Source organism: Gadus macrocephalus, chromosome 2 (assembly GCF_031168955.1).
Source record: "Gadus macrocephalus chromosome 2, ASM3116895v1".
Taxonomy (NCBI): domain Eukaryota; kingdom Metazoa; phylum Chordata; class Actinopteri; order Gadiformes; family Gadidae; genus Gadus; species Gadus macrocephalus.
In genome coordinates this window covers 17864797-17884047 of record NC_082383.1, presented here as the reverse complement: position 1 = coordinate 17884047, position 19251 = coordinate 17864797, and the positions used below count along the sequence as shown (strand labels likewise).

General features: G+C 47.8%; 1 protein-coding gene across 6 annotated transcripts; it reads right to left on the bottom strand.

Annotated features, from left to right (window-relative positions):
• Positions 1-93: 93 nt before the first annotated feature.
• Positions 94-18267, bottom strand: LOC132472735 (myosin phosphatase Rho-interacting protein-like). Of its 6 annotated transcripts, none has more exons than XM_060072483.1 (22): positions 18015-18267; positions 17010-17087; positions 16807-16872; positions 16457-16608; positions 15472-15556; positions 14976-15144; positions 13905-14040; positions 12836-12959; positions 9615-9707; positions 9276-9329; positions 9096-9164; positions 8737-8826; positions 8505-8614; positions 7487-8021; positions 7216-7320; positions 4743-7103; positions 4204-4351; positions 3720-3837; positions 3044-3230; positions 2531-2632; positions 1809-1895; positions 94-1209 (listed from the first exon to the last, which is right to left on the bottom strand). In XM_060072483.1, the coding sequence occupies exons 1-22, from the start codon at positions 18138-18140 to the stop codon at positions 1069-1071; spliced, it is 5136 nt and encodes a 1711-aa protein (XP_059928466.1). In that variant the 5' UTR covers positions 18141-18267; the 3' UTR covers positions 94-1068. The 6 variants fall into 6 exon arrangements, with proteins under 6 accessions (XP_059928466.1, XP_059928474.1, XP_059928480.1 ...); XM_060072491.1 differs by having other exon boundaries at positions 9615-9704; XM_060072497.1 differs by having other exon boundaries at positions 3044-3182; positions 18015-18266.
• Between the last annotated feature and the right edge of the window lie 984 nt (positions 18268-19251).

The following is a 19251-nucleotide window of genomic DNA, read 5'->3' as shown; positions in this document are numbered from 1 at the left end:
CTGTTTCCTTAAAGTCTGCTGGCAGAAAGACAGATCCCCGCACACCCACATATTATGTGATCTGAATTTGATTGAGCAGTGATAACTCGGTGATAGTATTCCAATGTGTTATTTATTAAGGAAACAAACATTGAACATTTAATTTTACGCACAACTTATGGAAATGTATAAACCTTATAAAGATATGTTGTATTAGGTTTAACAACATGAGACTCACAATAAGTACATTTGTCAGAAGAAATAGAAAAAACTATCACTGTCGGTACAGTAGCCTATGGATTAATTCAAACATGGAGAATAAGATAATTAAAAAAAGGTAAAGTATGATTTTAATGTTTGCACGAATACACTTTTTTTTTTACATAATTCTGGAGCAAAACTCATCCATCAGTCGGCCTATATAGTAGTTTATATTAGCCTATATACTGTCAATTAGTGCATATAATGTATTATACCAAGTTTTAATTAATCTATTAGTCTTTCCTTCGTAGATCATTATTCATGTATATATATATATATATAATATTTCATATTCCTAACAGTGCAATTAAATTAGTTAATGGTTGCATCTGGTCCCAGAGAAGCTCAGTGCTGAGGTCATGAAGGCTGACCCAATGCGGTGGTTTCTCTGCTATGGTGGCCAGCCATTGGTCCATCAAGCCTCCCGTTCCACCCCTTGACTCGGGTCAGGGGTAATCTGCCCAATCACAGCTCAAGCAGCACCGATTGGCCTGCCCACATTGTTAGGGACTTCATCTAGGCTCTCTTGTGCAACCAAAGTGTATCAAGAGAGACGGGACCATGACGCCATCGTTACCGTCCATCTCGAGTAAATCGTCTGAGATGAGAAAGGAGCCCAGACTGCTTCTACAAGACCAGGGCAGTAGATACACAGTAAAAACTGTCGATACAGTAGATACAGTACACTCAGACGCAGTAATAAGCCATCTTCATCTCTTGTGAGGGGAATCCTATAGAGTGAACTCAGTGAGATCAAGGGGCCTGAAGACTACAACATTAGCTATGTCATTTATACACATGTGGGTTTAAATAAAGTGGGGAGGGGGGTCATGGTATGGTTTGCTCAAGGGCTCGATGGGCCAGTCGCAGGTTCTCCTGTAGGACGTCCATGTCTCCCTGGAATCTAACCTTCAAGACAGTCAGCTCTGTGGAGCTTGCTGTCTGCTGTTGCACTGCGAGGCTATGGTCCTGTGTTACACAGAAAATAGCACTGTTATGTATTTATCACCACTGATGCTGCAACTACTACTGCTACTAGGTTACTATTACTAAGACTACTACTGCTAGTACTACTACTACTATCTGTACTACCACTATAAACTTCTACGATTGATACTATACTATACTGTACTACACTGCTGCTGCTGCTACTACTATTACTGTCTATAACTACTACTACTATTGCCGCTACTGCTGCTACTGCTACTACTTTTACTGCAAACGACTACTGCTTTGGTCTGTTTGACCACAAGGCTCTGGTCGTTTAGTGGTACAACATTTGACCAACCATCACTAATATATATTTATTTATTAATATATACTACGACTATTACTATTTCCAACACTGCAACCATTACAAAACAATTACTACTACTGTGTTACTACGATTGCTATGACTAAAGGTGCTAATGTGATGACTACCACTTGTTTATACTAGTATTACTTCCACAATAACCACTGATCCATAATCCTGATGATAATCCTAGTGATAATCCTGATGATAAACCTGGTGATAATCCTGATGATCATCCTGATGATCATCCTGGTGATAGCAGTGTGCAGCCTACACTGTGGGAGAGCAGCAGCTCCTCTCTGAGGGAGGAGACCTCCCTCCTCAGACCCTGGATCTCCCACTCCTTCATTCGCAGGGACATCTGAAACGTTGTGGAATAGATCATGAATTATGGAACATTTATATGAATATTGACTTTGTCAAGTACCACAATCATCGAGAAATTAAAGTAATATTAAGTTTCAGTGACACCTAAGATAAGATAAGATAAGATATACTTTATTCATCTCAGCAGAGAAATAAAGGTGTTCCAACAACCGGCATACATACACACATGTATGCATACATATCTAGTGGTCAGCAATAATATTGAAAGAAATGGGAAAAACAAGGGAGTCTTGTTTTAATGTTCAGCTTATGATAAGATCTAACAATGTTCTCTTACATAGTATTAATGCACAGTCTGTAACAACAGTGAAGGCTCAGTCAAAACCAGCTTACCGTACAGCCTACAGACTACTGTATAGCCTCCTGTGGTACCTAGATAATTCGGTTACCCACTGTTATATAGTTATCACTACTACTACTACTATTACACTACCTCACATTTCCTCTTACATAATATAGGTTTTTCTCAAAGTCCGATCTGACAATGTGCTTTTGTGTATTAAGAACCGTCATGAATGACCAGACACCAGACATCAGACCACAGATAAAGAGATAGTTCAAAGTTAAGAGTTGGAGAGTTAAGAGTCTCCAGCCAGAGTGAGCGATCACCTCCTGCTCAAACACGCTGGCTCCCTGTCCGAGCGGAGACGCCTCCTGCTTGGAGCGGGAACACAGCCGGCTGAGTTCTGTTGCTAGGAGACCGCTTAGCTCCTACACACAGGGACACACAACACATCTGTTACAACATCAAAACGTAACACAACGCAACCTGTTGAGTTCTGTTGCTAGGACAACGCTCAGCTCCTACACACAAAGAGACACACAACCCAAATGTCACAGTACAACACAACTATCACAACACAATCAAATCATGCCAACAAAACAAAACACGACCATTAGAACACAACACAATCGTCACAACATAATCAAACCATTCAAACGGCTCGTTGCCATGACGCATGGATCTGGCCCATCACATCACCCAAGGTTCTTGTGATTTCAAAATTAGTCGGGACGTCAACCTCCGACCTCATAACCGCATGGATAGAATACGTCACAGATGTTGGTTCATACACCTCATTCACACTCTTTGAAACCAGTGTCAGTGGACCCTGGGCTGACCTGGTTCCTCTCCTTCAGCTCCCGGTTCTCCTGGCCGCTCTGGCAGAGGGCGGTCCGCTCTGCCTCCAGATCCTGGGAGAGGAGACTGTTCTCCAGCCGCTGGAGGGAGAACTGCTGGACCACAACCTCCAGCTCCTCCCTGTGGACCCCAGAGAGAGTCACACACACACAGACACACACATGCGCACTCACAGACAAACACATGCACGGACGCACAAACATACACAGACATACACAAAAAGACATGCTAGTGTCACCAGTGTGTACAGAGTTAACAGTGTGTACCAGTGTGAATAGAGTGTACAGTGTGTCTAGTGTGTACCAGTGTATACAGTGTGTACCTGTGTGTAGTGCGTACCTATGTGTATTGTCTACAGTGTGTACCTGTGTGTAGTGTGTACCTGTATGTATTCTCTACAGTGTTTACCTGTGTGCAGTGTGTACCAGTGTGTAGTGTGTACCAGTCTGTACAGTGTGTGCAGTGTGTAGTGTCTACAGTGTGTACAGTGTGTACCTGTGTGTAGTGTCTACAGTGTGTACCTGTGGGCACAGTGTGTGTAGTGTATACCTGCGTGTAGTGTGTACAGTGGGTGTAGTGTGTACCTGTGTGTAGTGTGTGTGTACAGTGCTTACCTGTGTGTAGTGTGTACAGTGTGTACCTGTGTGTAGTGTGTACCTGTGCTGCCGCTGTGTTTCCTGCAGGTGTGTGTTGTCAGCAGAGAGCCGAGCCTGGTGAGTCTTGTCTGTCTGTCTGTCCAGCTGCAGCTGGAAAGCCCTCTTCATGGATTCTATGGCTGAGAGCAGAGAGGGGCTTTAATATCAACCCTGTTCTCAGTTCTGTTGAGTTGCGTCTGTATTCTAGCTCATTTGCGGGTTCCCTCAAATCAAAATATTTGGGATCAGTGTTGAGATCGTCTCTGTGCCAATCATGCCTTAAAGTCCTAAACTACAACTAAAGACTACAGAATCAAAATATATATAATATAATATAATACAAAAGGCGACCGGGGCATTATCCTTTATTTTGCTTCCCCAGAAGTGCAGTCTGCTGTGACAAAGTCTTAAAGCAGACTGCTGGACTCAGGTGACCCTTTGTGTGATCGCATGAAACATCCCCAATCACATCCTCTATCCACCACAGTGAGCCTGCCAACGTTTACCCGTGACCGTGGCGGAGGTCTCCTCCTCCAGGAGCCGGTCTTGCTCCGTTACCAGACGCTGCAGCTCCCCCTGGTGGTGGAGCCGGACCCCCTCTAGCGCCCTCTGCTGGGACACCTCCAGGGCGGACAGGCCGCTCTCGCAAGCCGCCTGGGGACAGAGCAGGGAAACCGACCGTTATTCTGCTTCCTCCAAAACTAACACTAAGGGGGCGGTTTGATGGTTAGCGTCCGTCCAAACACCTTCTGCCACCTTTAGTGATGACGACTACGAGGAAACACAACAGAGGCAATGTGATGCATCAATATGCATCCGCTGCATACACATTGAAAGGTGGACTCCAATATCAACATTGCAATTTCATTAAAGCTGTTGAAAAATGTAATGTTTAAATGTTGCAAGAATTGGATGCATGATGTTTTTCAAACTTTGTATTTCAAAAGCAATTTAATAAATCAAATCATATGAAATGTAACGATCCCCATGCATTTGTGTCATTGTTGCCATTGTCATTTACATAGAAGATTGCAGTTCTACTTGCCTTTAGTGTTTCCATATCCTTCTCATGCTGCAGCCGTAGAGTACCTATAATCCCCTCATGCTCTGCTCTCAGCACCTCGGCTACAAGGCACAGCTGCTGCTCCAGCTCCGCCACTTGTCCTCTCAGCCTTACAACCCTCCCCTCCTTGGCCCCTTCTTCCTCATCGTCCTCTACCTCCTCTTCCTTCTTGTCAAAGCCCACATCTCCACCTTGATTAGACTTTTCAGTATTCCCCACTTCCCGACATGAGCTCTCTTTGCTGTCATGCCAGGAGGGACCCTTGTCTGGAGACCTTCCCATGCTTTGTATTCTATCTACCATGGCGTGGTCTGAGACAGGAGAAGGTTTGGCCGCATTAAGCGTTGAAGGAACCTCATGATTGGACTCCCCCAGCATTTGTAGGTTGGACCTGGTATCAAGCAGCCAGATGCTAGGTGTTTGTGACTCCTTGTTTTCACCCAGAAGGTTAGTGCTGGGGGTTTTAGTGCCTGCTGAAGCCTTCTCAAGCTCTTTCTCCAGAAAGGACACCTCGGCCCTCAACTCTTTGTCTTCCTTCCCCAGGCTCACACAGTTTGTGCAGGTAGGAGAGGTGATGAGCTGTCCTTGTTGTTGATTTTCATTGAGTTTCCCACTAGATTGGACTCTGTGTAGCCAGTGGTGCCCTGAATGGTAATATTTACAGAGTCGTTGACCCAAGAGCTTCAGCTTGTCACTGGTAGAGGAGTTATCAATAGAGGTGATGAAGTTCAGCAAATAAATGTTCTGCTGTATGCAGAAGTCGTTCCCAATATGTTTAGCTATGTCCATTGTGCCAGTGACGTCAGACCAATTCTCATTTTCTGGGGTTACCAAACTCCCAGTGCCATTTGAATACGTGCCCTCATCTATTTCCACCAGGCTAGCCCCCCCTATGCTTGTACAAGAAGCTTTTTCCAACAGAAAATCTTTGGCAAGAAGCAGCAGTTTCCTCTCTATCAACCTATGTTCTGTCACCTCCATCAGAAGAACACAGAGGAGTTTGTCCTCAGCGGTTTGTGAAGAATCAGCCTTTATCCTGATGAGCATTGTCCCCCATAACTCGTCTTCGTCCCGCTGAAGATAGCTGGCTAACGTAGACTCTGTTGCCTCTTGCTGTCTTTCTACTGATCTTACATCAGACCTGTCTATTATTTTGATTAGTTTCCCCTGATCTCTTGATGCCATCCCTGTCCCCTCGGAAACTTTCAGGAATTGTTCCTCATCCGGAATATTCTGTCTCTCTGACGACTTTTCTTTCTCCAACTCTGTGCTGAGCCTCGCCAGCTCAGCCTCCAACTCCGCCGTCCTCCGCCCCCAGGTCCTCCGGGCCTCCTCCATTTCCACGTTGCAGGACCGCAGCTCGCTACAGCTTTGTTCTGATTGGTGGAGCTTCCGCTCCAGATCTATCAGCTTGGCCTCTGTGGCCTCGAAACAGCGCAGAAGGTATCTCTTACTTTCACTGTCCGCCATGGGCTCGTCAACCTCCACCCCGCTCTCGTCGGTGTCCTCAGAGATGGTTGGAGCCTGGAGAGCGACAGATCTGAGCGCCTGGGACTCCACCTTGCTCAGACGTTGCTCCAGGGAGGCAATCAGCAACTTGGCCTCCATGAGTCCCTGGTTCCTTGAGTTCAGCTCCGTCTCCAGGAGAACCACCCTCGTCTTGCTCCACCGCTCCATCTCTGGGAGGTGGCGGACGTCTGCCTTCAGCCTCTCGATCTCCCGATCAGCCTCTGTCAGCTGGTTCAGCATCTCCTGGTTGTGCTGGTGGAGGGCCTTGTTCTGGCCTCTGAGCAGCTCAACCTCCTGCAAAAGTCTTGCGACTGTCGGCTCGTCTTGGCCGCAAGGAGACTCAAATAATTTGTGAGTTTGCTGGTGATCTTGGTCTAAACCCTTTCCGTCCCATGTGGTTTTGTTTGTATGTGTGTCAGAGCTGGTTACATCCTGGTATGCTTCCCTCTCCAGGTGGGTTTGGATATTGGAAGTGAGCCTTTCCCCGTCATAGTGAAGCAGTGACACCTCATCGTCTGAGACCAGAGACGGTGCGGCTGTGTTTGGCGAGGACGGGAATACAGGATGGAGGCCCCCCAGTTCCTGCTGGTTGCCGTTGGTGTCGTGCAGCCAGATGCTGGGTGCCTGAGACGGGGGAGATCCCTGGGACTCCACCGGGGACAGGGAAATGCCGAGCTGTTCCTGCATGCTCTGCCTTATGTCGTTCTGCTGCTGGAGAAGACCCCGCGTCTCCAAGTACAGTTTTTTCAGGCTCTGAGCGTGGCCGCTCAGTGGCACGGAGCCACGTCTACCCAAGGAATCGCCCTCCTTCTCAGGGCTCAGTGTGGAGTCCATCTTAGGAAAGAGCAGAGAAGTCTTGGTTAGTATCAGACGAGAAAGCGATGATGGTTGGTTACCAGCACAACCATGGGATGCTCATGCTTTTCTTTTCGGCTACAGTGGTTACCATTGGGCATGTCTCCTGATGGGAAAATCCTGTTGTTCTCAACTGAGCTTCCAACTCCAGCCTCCGGCAATCAGATTCTTCCAGACAACACTTCAGATCCTCAACCTTAAAGCAAATAGCAAACAACAAAATGTCACTTTTTCCTGTTTCCCAATCCTGCTGCACTATGTCCCACCAATTTTACAAAATGATCCCCCAAATACATTCAAAGTCAATCCAATAAATGTAAAATATAGCTCTGTGCTTTTACTCCATCGTGAGCAGCCCTCACCCCCTGCCGGTAGGTCTCCATGAGCCTCTGCAGCTCCACCGTGTCCTCGTCTGCGGCCTCGGGGAACAGCGGCACCACCCTCTCCACCCTAAAGGTGGTTCTCTCCACCTGTATCCAGAATTTCTCCATATCCTCCTCCTCCACCAACATCTGCTGGGGCCCAGAGGTTCCCCCAGGGGGGTCCAGCTCCAGGCCCCCTACTCCCTCGTCTCCTGCCGTCTCTCGGGACTGAGCGACGCCCAGGATGCTCTCGTACCTCTTCCTCCTCTGCTGGCGCCTCTTCCTCCTCTCCTGGTTCAGTGTATCCGGGGAGCCCGGCTCCCCACTCCGGATCTCCAGCTCCAGGCTAGACTCACTCAGCGGTCTGAACTCAGTCCAGTCCGAGGCCTTACCGCCATCGTCCCTCCGTCTGTCCTGCAGGTTCTTGGGGGTGTCTTTGTGGTGCGGGGCCTCCTCTCTGGGCCCCTTGAAGGGCGAGTCGTGGGTGACGTCAGGCTTGGGGAGAGCCTCGGTCGGGAAGTGGATTCCTGGAAAACTACAAACCGGAAATAAAACACAACACAAGGAGACTATAAGTAGACTGCATTCTGAGGATCTTTAATGAGCCATCGTGGAGATGAATCCAGGTGGCTTCAAGTCAGCTAGCGGACTAGATTAGTCAGCTCTAGTCCCTCCTACTATCGAAATGCAATTTCAGATGTGAGACGTAAACGTTGGTTAACAGACACAGAAGCAAGAAGAACAAGAACGAGGAGAACAACAACGAATATGTGTTTTCTCTTAATCTTTCAACCAAGCAATGTCCGAAACACGTTACAAAAAAAGGTCCCTTACTGCCTCCCCACAAGCTGCCAACCCAACTTCCCTTTATCTTCTCCTTTGCTAGAGGAGAACCCCTGGAGACGAGGGGAAGCTGAATAAGCCATTAACGATGGACAACAGACACACTCAGGGCCCAGCATTCCTAGAAGATGGCTGATAGCTGTGAAGGCGACGACGGCGGTGATGTTGGTGTTACCTCACTACTTTAGGAGCATGGGCATGGCTGACGTTCTTCATCAGTGCTTGTATCCAGTTCTTGCGTATCCCAGCCGTCATGGTGGACAGCGTGTGGACGCCTCTCCGCGTCTGAGGAGAGATCAGCTCGACTTCAAACTCAGGACCAACACAGACCGTTACTAAGTGTAGCGATACGACGCAGTGATCAGTACCACCCCCTTACAGACTGAAGGAGGGTCGGGTCTTCTTACGTGGATCTGGAAGCCGTAGTTCCTGAGCACTTGGTACTCGGACACCTCGTAGCATTTGGTGAGGTTAATCTCTCCTTGGAGGTCAAAGGCCTGTCCATAAAAAATAATGATACTGTACATGATATACATTTACATTGGCCTTGTCTTTCAACAGATGCTTTTATCCACAGTACACAGAACACTACAGTGTTATATCAGATTGAATAGCCTCATAGAATAAATAATCTATTAAAAATAGATATTAAAAATAATGCATAATATATATATATATATGGATAATTTAATAATGAATAGATAATACAACATTTTAATATATATAAATATATATATAGATACACACACAGACACACCCAGAATACCTCTTCAGCGATGGAGTCCCTGTAGTATCTGAGGCTGTCGGCTGACAACACAAACCAGAACTTCCTCCACTTAAAGGAAGAAAACAAAGTTGATCTGAGTTAGTCTCTTGTGTGGACATGTTGAGTGAGTGATGGTGCGTTGAGGACAGAAAGGTCTGCCCGAGTTGGAGAAGACCTCACCTGGTCCTGCTCCAGCTTCACCATCCAACCCTTCTTGAAGTTCAGTAAATCAGGCTTCAGGGAGGAACAAGAGAGGAATATCAACGATGCCATGCCGAATGTGATCAGGGAGAGATAAATATAACTGGCTTACTAAAATATTAAATATAGATAATATTATCAACAGTGTGTTGTTGAGGCATCTCCTTGAGGAAGGTCAATGAACTAAACGTCAGCATAAATGCGATTAGCTTCCATATTCAACAGGGGTCCATTTACTATTACAATACGTCCTTTACATTGACTTTGCTTTTCTTCGCTGTCTTCTTTCGTTTTATTCCATGGTTAACCTGAACTTACAGTCTTAATGGCGTCTAAAGTCCTGCGGTCCAGGGACTTGGCTCTGCGCTGCATGATGGAGACATGGGATCCGACTCCACAGGGCTGGGTCTTCTGGAGCAGACAAGAACCCAACATGAACCCTCAAGGCTGATCCAACCCCCCCTAAAGGCCGGTCACATCACCCTTTGACACAAGCTGGATCGCCCCTTCACAATGAACCCTGAAACTGGTCTGAATGAACCCCTGAAACTGGTCTGAATGAACCTGTGAAACTGGTTGGAATGAACCCCTGAAACTGGTCTGAATGAACCCCTGACACTGGTCTGAATTCAACCAATAAAACTGGCCTTGAAGAACTCCTGACACTGGTCTGAATGACCTCTTGACACAGTGAGAATGAACCTTTAAGAGGTCACAACACAGACCTACAGAAACATTCTGGAGACCGTCCGAGCGGAGCTGGCGACGGGCATTTAGATTGAACTCAATAATCCCGGGCAGCATCGTCTCTTATTACAGGAGATGTCAGCGGTGCCGTGTGTCTGCGCATGCCAGCTGTATCGTCCTGGTGACAAGGCGGATCGCCGTGGCGACCAGGTACCCCCTGGCCAACAGAAGCCCTCCGAGAGAGCGCCGTCTTTCAGGGCTACATTTCACCCAAGTCAGTGGAACAAGAGCGCTTCTTTCATACTCTCAAGAGATTCATTCTCCCCTCTTACATAACTCTCGCCACAGAAAAAAGAAGGGTTTAAGAGGTACAGAACGTCCTTTGTCTGTCTGGAGGCTTTTACTTTGAAAACTGGTGGAGAACACAGGGATGTGTGGGAATAATAAACGGGCGCCAATCACTTCAGATACGCTGGGCGGCTCTGGATGGAGAGGAGGGAACGGAGGGAGAGACAGACCAGTCGGGTGAGCTGGGTTTGGATAAACTCCTCGAAGACCAGACCTCCACCAAAACAAATCAGGCAAATACACCAACGCCATTGGCTGAAAGAAGCCGTTGCCAAATTGCGAAAGCCAATCCTGTGGAGAGCAGGCTGTGTCTCTAATCCAACATAACCAGCCGATGCCGGACTCACTCCCTCGGCTATGTTTCATTCAAAAATGTATATAAACAAGGAAAGGCCCAGCAAACTTACTTTTTTAACTTTTCCTAAGTTGGTTTCAGTATACCATATGGAACTCCTATGAAGGCAGGAGAATGTAGTAGTGATTAGTGTCCATGGTTCAAAACCCAAAGGCCACAGTCTCCCTGTAGGCATCCATCTCTTTCCTGGACCCTTCCTTGCTGACGTGCGCGGAGGCGTCCAAAGCCCCTCTACTGACACCATTCACTAGTTGTTTGTGCTGTTTGTGGTGTTGTTCGCGTCTTTATGCTCTGCAGGCAGACAGACCCTCGTAAAGATCTTCAGTCTCCTGTTGAATCACCAGGGGCCGTTCCTGACAGGGCGGTGACTGCCACTTATAATGACAGATGTGCACTTCCTCAGAGGCAGACCAGAGAGGTGACAGTCTTTGGGCCGTCCTGACACCTACAGAGGCTGTACTTACTAAACCTGGGGGTCGCTCTAACCCCAACGCCCCTGTGGTGACTTCAGCAGCCCCTCTAGGTCTGGGTCTAGGTCTGGGTCCTGGTCTGGGTCTGTGGGGGTCTGGGTCTGGGGGGGTCTGGTGGGTCTGGGTCTGGGAGGTCCAGTGGGTCTGGGTCTGGTGGGTCCTGGTCTGAGTCTGGGGGGACCGGGAGGTTTGGGGGGTCTGGGTCTGGGGGTCTGGGGGCTGTGGTTCTTGGTGTAGGTCAAGGTCTGGGGGTTCTCTGGGGTTTCGGTCTGGGGGATCTGGTTGGTCAGGGTCTGGGGGGGGAAACCGGTTCTGTCAGGAACACGGAGCAAAGGAGGGCTGTGACTCATGGCACGCCCCCAGGAGTGGGTGAACACACACATGCCTTCTCCCTCCCATCCGGTGCTGACAGCAAGGAGCTCCTGCCCTGACAGCCAGGAGCTCCTGTCCTGACAGCCAGGAGCTCCTGTCCTGACAGGGCAGGTGATTGCATGACGAAGACCGCTAATGGAAATGTTCCGTCACCTCCCTTAAAAAAAAAAAGGACAGGCTGAGACTGCACCGTCTGGAATCAAACCCGGGACAAACAGTGCCTAACGTGACTCAACCACAGGGCTGTCCTGTCAACACACACACAAGCACATATCACACACAGACACAAACACACACAAACACAAACACACACACACAATCTGTGGACACATACATGTGCACTTGTGTTTGTGTGTGTGTGTGTGTGTGTGTGTGTAAGTGTGTGTTTGTTTATATGTGTGTGTGTGTGCGTGTGTGTGCATATGTGTGTGTTTGTTTGTGTGTTTGCTTGTGTCTGTATGTAACCTGAGGAACACCTGGTTCAACTCCCTGAGGAACACCTGGTTATGCTCCGTGAGCAATCTTCAGGGATGGGGGGGGGGGGGGGAGTCAGACGGGGACGCCGGATGTTAACGGGATAGCCTGCCCAGGTCTGTTTGTGGGTTCATGTTGGTTCTGTTGTGGTCTTCAGTCATCAGGTGTCTTCACTAACTCTAGAAAACAAATCCTAACACTCTTGCTTTGTGCTTTAACTGAACACAGAGGATTTGTTTTGGCATAAAATATATTTTCTTCACTGAAATTCAGTACCAAAAATCAAGTACAATTTTATTTCTAAAAAGTAGTTTCATTTATTATTAATCTGGACTGCATTTTAAGGATCTAAAAGACCAATCGTTATCCTGATAGATAAACACCACATGGATGTCTGAGAGATAACCTCATCAGGAGCCCAGATGCCCTCATAACACAGCGTCTCAGATGGGACAGAAGGAAACCTCCTACTGGGCTAGTCCCCTAAAGGTCAGAGGGTCCCCTCGCTCTGTGGTAAAAGTAAAGTAAAGTTAAGTGAAGTGGGGGGAGTTTAACTGAACTTAACTTGATTGTATTGAACTGAACTGAACTTGATTGTATTTAATTGTGTTGTACTGAAATTAACTGGATTTAATTTAATTGAATGTGTGGAACTGAATTGAATTGAATTGTGCTGAACTGAACTGAACTGAACTGAATTTAAATTAATTGTTTTGAATCGAACAGAACTGAATCAAATTTAATTGTTTTCAATTGAACTGAGCTGAACTGAATTTAATTTAATTGTTTTGAACTGAACTGAATTTAATTTTGAACTGAACTGAATTAATTACCTCACGTTTGTTAACACGAGCTTCGCCTCTACTCATCCTGGACTCTGATTGGTCCCCTTCAAGCTTCGTGTCCGTTGCCGTGGGACACGCCGTCTCCTGGTTCGCCTTCTGCATCTGGTCCAGTCTGTTGGAACCGCAGAACAACAGTTTGGTTTGAGCACGCAACGGCTCATATGCCCATACAAGGAGCTTCCTGAGCCGTTTCCTGTCCGGTGATTTAATCACTCCACAGTTGAACACAAAGAGTCTCTACTTAATAACACTTAATGACCCGCACACCTCAGACAGGCCACCACCAACCTTCTAACAGGTCACCTCAAACCCTGCTCCAAGTTAACCCTTAAATCACCCAGAGGCCCAGGACTTAAGCAGAGCTGTGATCCTGTCCCCTTAGTGAGGCTGCTGTTTCCTGTTAACGACAACACGGAAAACTGGACTTTGAATGTATCTGGAAGCTTTGTCCTGACAGCCTCTATGTACGGCCTGTATCCGGTACACTGAGATGTATCTGACATACGTAGCTCAGTAAGAGAGGGACACAACATTAAATACACAAAAGTTTAAGTTTGAGGAGGCTCCTTTCTTCCAAAGAATAGTAAGAAAAAACACACAAAGTCAGTTGTGGTCATGAAAAAGATATGTAATTACACTATCCATGAGGAATTTCTGGCCTTATTTATGAGGGGGGGGGGGGGGGGGGGCAGGCCAGTGTTTTGCCTGTTTCCCAAAAAGGCAATTGCAGAGCAAGCAGGGTAATCTCCAGGAAGAGGTGCTTTAGTTCTGCGGTCGTAGCTGTTGACTCCAAAGCTGAACGCTCTGGCAGCCGTGGTTCTGCTCAGGACCTCTCAGCTCAGAACCTCTCAGCTCTGAAACCTCTCTGCTCAGGTCCTCTGCTTGGAGGGACGACTCTTCACTCCCTGGTGATCAACAACTGGCTAAGTTTGTGAACCAGCATCGGGCCGCAGGTTGTAATGACCCGGGGCTGATAGTCTACAGGTCGTAGTGCCGACTGAGTTAGAAACCCGCTAGTCGAGCCACCGAATCCTCCAGACGACCTCAATCATCTGACCTTCTGTCGTTGGCCGGCCGGTCGCGTTTCGGTGAGGCGCTTGCCGCGCCCCTCCAACGCGTCGCGGGTTTGACCTCGGTACCGGCCGATGAAGATCGCCCCCTGCTGGTAGTGGCGGGGCACTGCAGCTTGTTGCCTTCAGTTCCAGACGTCCATGAATGAGAAAAATCAAACAACAACATTAAGTAATGAAGCAGACAACTTTTTCCCACATAATAACGTAGCGATCCATTTCTGGAGATAATGTTCTCAAAGTTCTGTTACAGAAGTGTTGTTCCAGGTTTGACGTTGAATTGAAGCGTAGCTATCCTTGGTGAGTCAAACGTAACTTACAGGAACACATTTTAAGGGACGGAACTCAACAGAACCTCCACTTTGTGTTGGTTGTGTTGTTCTAGAAGCCATGGTCTAAAAATACCGTGGTGAAGTAATGTAATGCAGTTCCACTCATGTCACGGGATGTAGTCTAATTGAATCCACGTTCTGGCAATTTGGACGTGTTTAGTATCGGAGCCACTGACTACAGCGAGCTGCATGAACCCCTCTGACGTCTGCAACAAGAGGTTTACGACTCTGGGAGAGGAAAACAGTCTGAGATGATATCACTGGTATCTGTTAGTGATGATGTCATCTCCAACTGTCAGGGTGAACATCTGCTGGAGGCCAGATAGAGAGAGGGGTGGGAGAGAGAGAGAGAGAGAGAGAGAGAGAGAGAGAGAGAGAGAGAGAGAGAGAGAGAGAGAGAGAGAGAGAGAGATGAGAGGTGGAGGAATAGATTGTGTGTTCATTTAAGGGCTCTGATGTATTTTATTTGTTTAGATGTATAATTGCGTTCATCTGTTTGTGTATGAAAGGCTGTATCAGTGTATGAGTGTGTGTGTGTGTGTGTGTGTGTGTGTGTGTGTGTGTGTGTGTGTGTGTGTGTGTGTGTGTGTGTGTGTGTATGTACGACTGTGTGTGTGTGTGTGTCTGTACGCCTGTGCACGTGTGCGTGTGTGTATGCATGTGTGTGTGTGTGCATGTGTTTGTATTTGTGTGTATGTGTGCGTCTGTTTTGCCTCTCTGTTCCACCTGAGGAGGGTTGGCTGGGGCCCAAGGGACCCGTGTCTGAGCCTGTCCAGCTCCGCCCCCCTCCTAGCTTGGCAGCCTTCCTCAGGCCAGCCCCAGGCTCAGTGGGCCGGCCTCCTACTCCCTCCAGTAGACACGACCCGGGGGTGGCCATCTTTGCTGGACAGGCTTCCTGATATTAAACAATGTAGTCAACAATAAAATGAGACAATAAAAATCCTTTAAAACCCACAAGAACGGATACTGTCTAACTGAAATTCAGTTTAAACTGTAAAATAAAGGTTTTATTATATGATCATGACACATAAGGGGATAATGTACGTAATATATTAGACCTGAGACGCTGAGAATAAGCTTCGTGGTGAGAACCGTTTCCATGGTTACAAATGGATTTGGACAATTGATGCAAAAGTCGATGAACCTAAAACTACAAAGATGGAGGGTTCCCTCACCCGCCCTGAAGAGCGCTGTACCAAAGGGTTGTAGTTCAGGACAGTACCTGGGCTGGGTCGCGGCCCACGCTGTGTTTCCTGGAGCTGCGGTGCTGGTTGTTGCGTTGAATCCCAGCGATCTGCTCGCACCACCTGGCCCAGAGGAGGAGAACACACTCTCTGTTGGACACCTAAATACGCAGTGCAACGGCTCTCTGACGCAGCGGGGGCTCATACCGGCAACCCCACGATGGAGGACCAACGCTCTGACTGCTAAGCGGTTGGCATTCTTCATTCATAAAGAGGTTCGCTGAGGTCGCAGTGACAGAATAACTGACCCCACTGCTTGACCCAACTCTCAAGACTTGAGCGAATCCGCACCGAGCAGAAAACAAGTCAGTCTGCAGAGGACCTCCTCTCTCAACCACGGCCATGGAGTCAGCGCTCAACGCACCACTAGCAATATCGTTCAAGGGCTTAGGAGAGGGAAACCATCGGGGAGATGTGTTCTTTATGTTTAAAGGTTTCTCTGGTAGGGATTGAACACTTCTGTACTGGGCCAGGGAACCATGTCCAGGGTTAACAGCAGCTCCTTGCTCAAGGGTAGGAGGAAATAAAGGGGAACCACAGCACAGCACCACAGCACTTGCACTTAATGTTCTCAATTCTTTAATGTTGTACGTCCTGGCACTTTAAAACAGTACCTAGCATTGTGTAGCGTCCTATCTATCTCTGTTGTATACAGGGAATGGGTTAACCTAGTGATGGTTAGTGCTTGCCACTTGATTCTATGAACATCCTTACTGTACCGACAGAGATATATTGTTGCTTTTCTTTCTTCTGACTAATGTACTTATAGGTCGCTTTGGATAAAGCATCTGATAAACGCCCTGAATGTAAATGTAATAGAAGGTCTGCATTGGACGCCTCTAGGTTAAACGCATGCTATTGCATGCGCCACCTCTGATTGGCTAACGAGGTTTCTGAACCCAGGGGAGCAGAGTGGGCAGACACACACACACAAACACACACACACCCAGCCCCCCGACATACCCGCTGATCATCTCGCGGCTCTCCCCCCTGATAAAGAGGTCCTGCTGGGGCGTGGCCAGGCGCAGCGCGTTCCTCTGGCCCGTCAGCGGCTCGGCGTCCACCACCGCCGTGCACGAGGTCATATCCACCGTGCCCTGGGGGAGGGTGCTCATCTGGGGAGGGATACAGAGAGAGAGATAGAGTCAGAGGGAGGGAGAGTGAGGGGGGAGGGAGAGAGAAAGAGAGAAAGAGAGAGAGAGAGAGAGAGAGAGAGAGTGTTACAGGAGAGAGGCCCGCTGCTATTAGACCCAAACATCTGGCCCCAAACGCCCATGCTTTAGTAGTTAACTGTAAAAGATTTAACTACTTACCAGTTCATCCAGGGCAAATGAGAGGTTTCCATTTTCATAGAGGATGAAGAATCTTCTCTGCCATTTCTGCCAACGAGACACATTGTCAGTACTGTATGATAATACAACTCAATCCAAACCAATGGAGATGTGGTTCCTCTGCTCTTTTATCAAGCTTATATCAAACGTGCTTTAGTTGACTTTGAGCCGTTCGTTGTTCCTACCCGAGATCTCTGGGCCGGGTTGTCGAAGTCTGTCCCTTCTGGGGCCAGACAGAGCCAGCCTCCGTATATGGGCTTGGCCTGGGGACCGAGAGAATCCTCATCAACACACCGGGAGGACCCCATAATCAGGTTTGAGGGATGCTGGTTTGAAGGGTGCTGGTTTGAGGGGGAATGGTTTGCGGAGGACTTGACCTCCATCATAACACAACACACCTCCACCACAACACAACACACCTCCATCACAACATACCTCCATCCCAACACACCTCCACCACAACACATCATACGTCCTTCACAATACAACTCCATCACAACACACCTCCACCACAACACAACACACCTCCACCACAACACACCTCCATCACTCTCACATCGCCACACAACACACCTCCACCACAACACAACACACATCCACCACAACGCAACACGCCTCCACCACAACACACTTCCATCACTCACACATCTCCACACAACACCCCCACCACAACACAACACACCACACCACACCTCCATCACAATGAACATACCTCCATAACAACACACCTCCATCACAACACACCTCCACCGCAACACAACACACCTCCACCACAACACACCTCCATCACACACACACACACACACACACACACACACACACACACACACACACACACACACACACACACACACACACACACACACACACACACATCTCCACACAACACACCTCCATCACAACACACCTCCATGACACACACATCTCCACACCACACACCTCCACTCGGCTCGGTGTGGCCGTCTTCTCGAGTCACTAAGCTATGAACCATCAGCTATAGAATACTGTTTTTACAGCAGAATAGAAATATAACCTGTGTCAATTTTCTATCTGTAATTACAACGTTTCGTAAACGACAACTACTAATGAACTCCTCCGACTGAATTAGATGGCTATCGATGTCCTAATTGAGTATAAACACACGTGTACAATTAGAAAGAATCTGCCGACAACACACCTAACGATCCTACCTGTTCGCTCTCATCGTCGGACATGAGATGCAGCTCCCGAGGTTTGAAGCAGTTCTGACATTTGTTTTTATTAAAAATATTCGCTTGAAACTTATTACAAGGATTCGCCGCTTTATCCACAGACATTTTCACCCTCGATAAATCCGCCCGCTCCAAAACCCTCTCAGCTCAGCTATGAACGGAGCGGCTTATGCTCATGAACATCTGTCAAATCCCCGACTTTCCCATTTGAAAATCCTCCGTATGGGACGTCCCACTCCACCCCCCGCCGTCCCACTCCGCCCCCCACCGTCCGCCTCTGCCCCTTTCCCTACCCCTGCTCCCGCCTCCTTCCCCCTCCTCTCCAGGGCCCAGTTTCCCGAAAGCATCGTGAAGTGCATTGTACGAGCATCGTTGGTAACGAACGTCGTGAATGCGCTCGTAGCTAACGAGGACTCGAGGGCGGTGGTGTAGTGTATTTTATTGTAGTGGGTATACTGTGATGATTCCCTCCCAGCCTCGTACAAACCCGTCCCATCGGTACGTGTACGTGTGTGTCGCTTATGGGGTGTCGCACCACACTCACCAACGCAGGGGTCTGCAACCCGCTGATTTAAGAGTATTACGATTATCAACAATCATGGAAAGCTGAATAGGTTCATCAGTTTTAATAACAGTATGAACAAATAGAACACAAAAATGACAAGTTGTCCTTTGTATAGGCCTATCTAGTAGCAATAGCACATGCTAAACAAGGACAAAATCTACTGGCTATCCAGTGCATGAGAAGGAGATGAAAGGAGACTAATGTTTCACTCTTTCAATTGCTCTAATTTGAGCTCTTACTGTTGTTATCTAACATACCATACAGTAATTGAATTGTGTAAAAGTGTGAAATTACTGCACCTTAAAAATTAACATGAATTAGCTATACTCTCATTTGCATAGTGATTAACTTTATGAATTTCAATTATGTATACCAACTGCATGTTGGCTGACATTTACCTAACTTTTTTTCCCTCCACTCTAACCAAGGATGCCTGTTTTTAAATTCCCTAGCCTGACACCCAGTCCGAAAGGCTGGCCAGGGGTTCTCATCTAAAAGTAACAAGGAGATATACAGTGGGATTAAAACATTGTCTTCTGTTGACTACTTGTTATGTGGTTTACACATTAATATGGGAGGACTGGACGCACGCACGCAGGCACGCACGCACGCAGCGCGAGAAGGATGGGCTCGGCCCGCCAGCGAATTTTT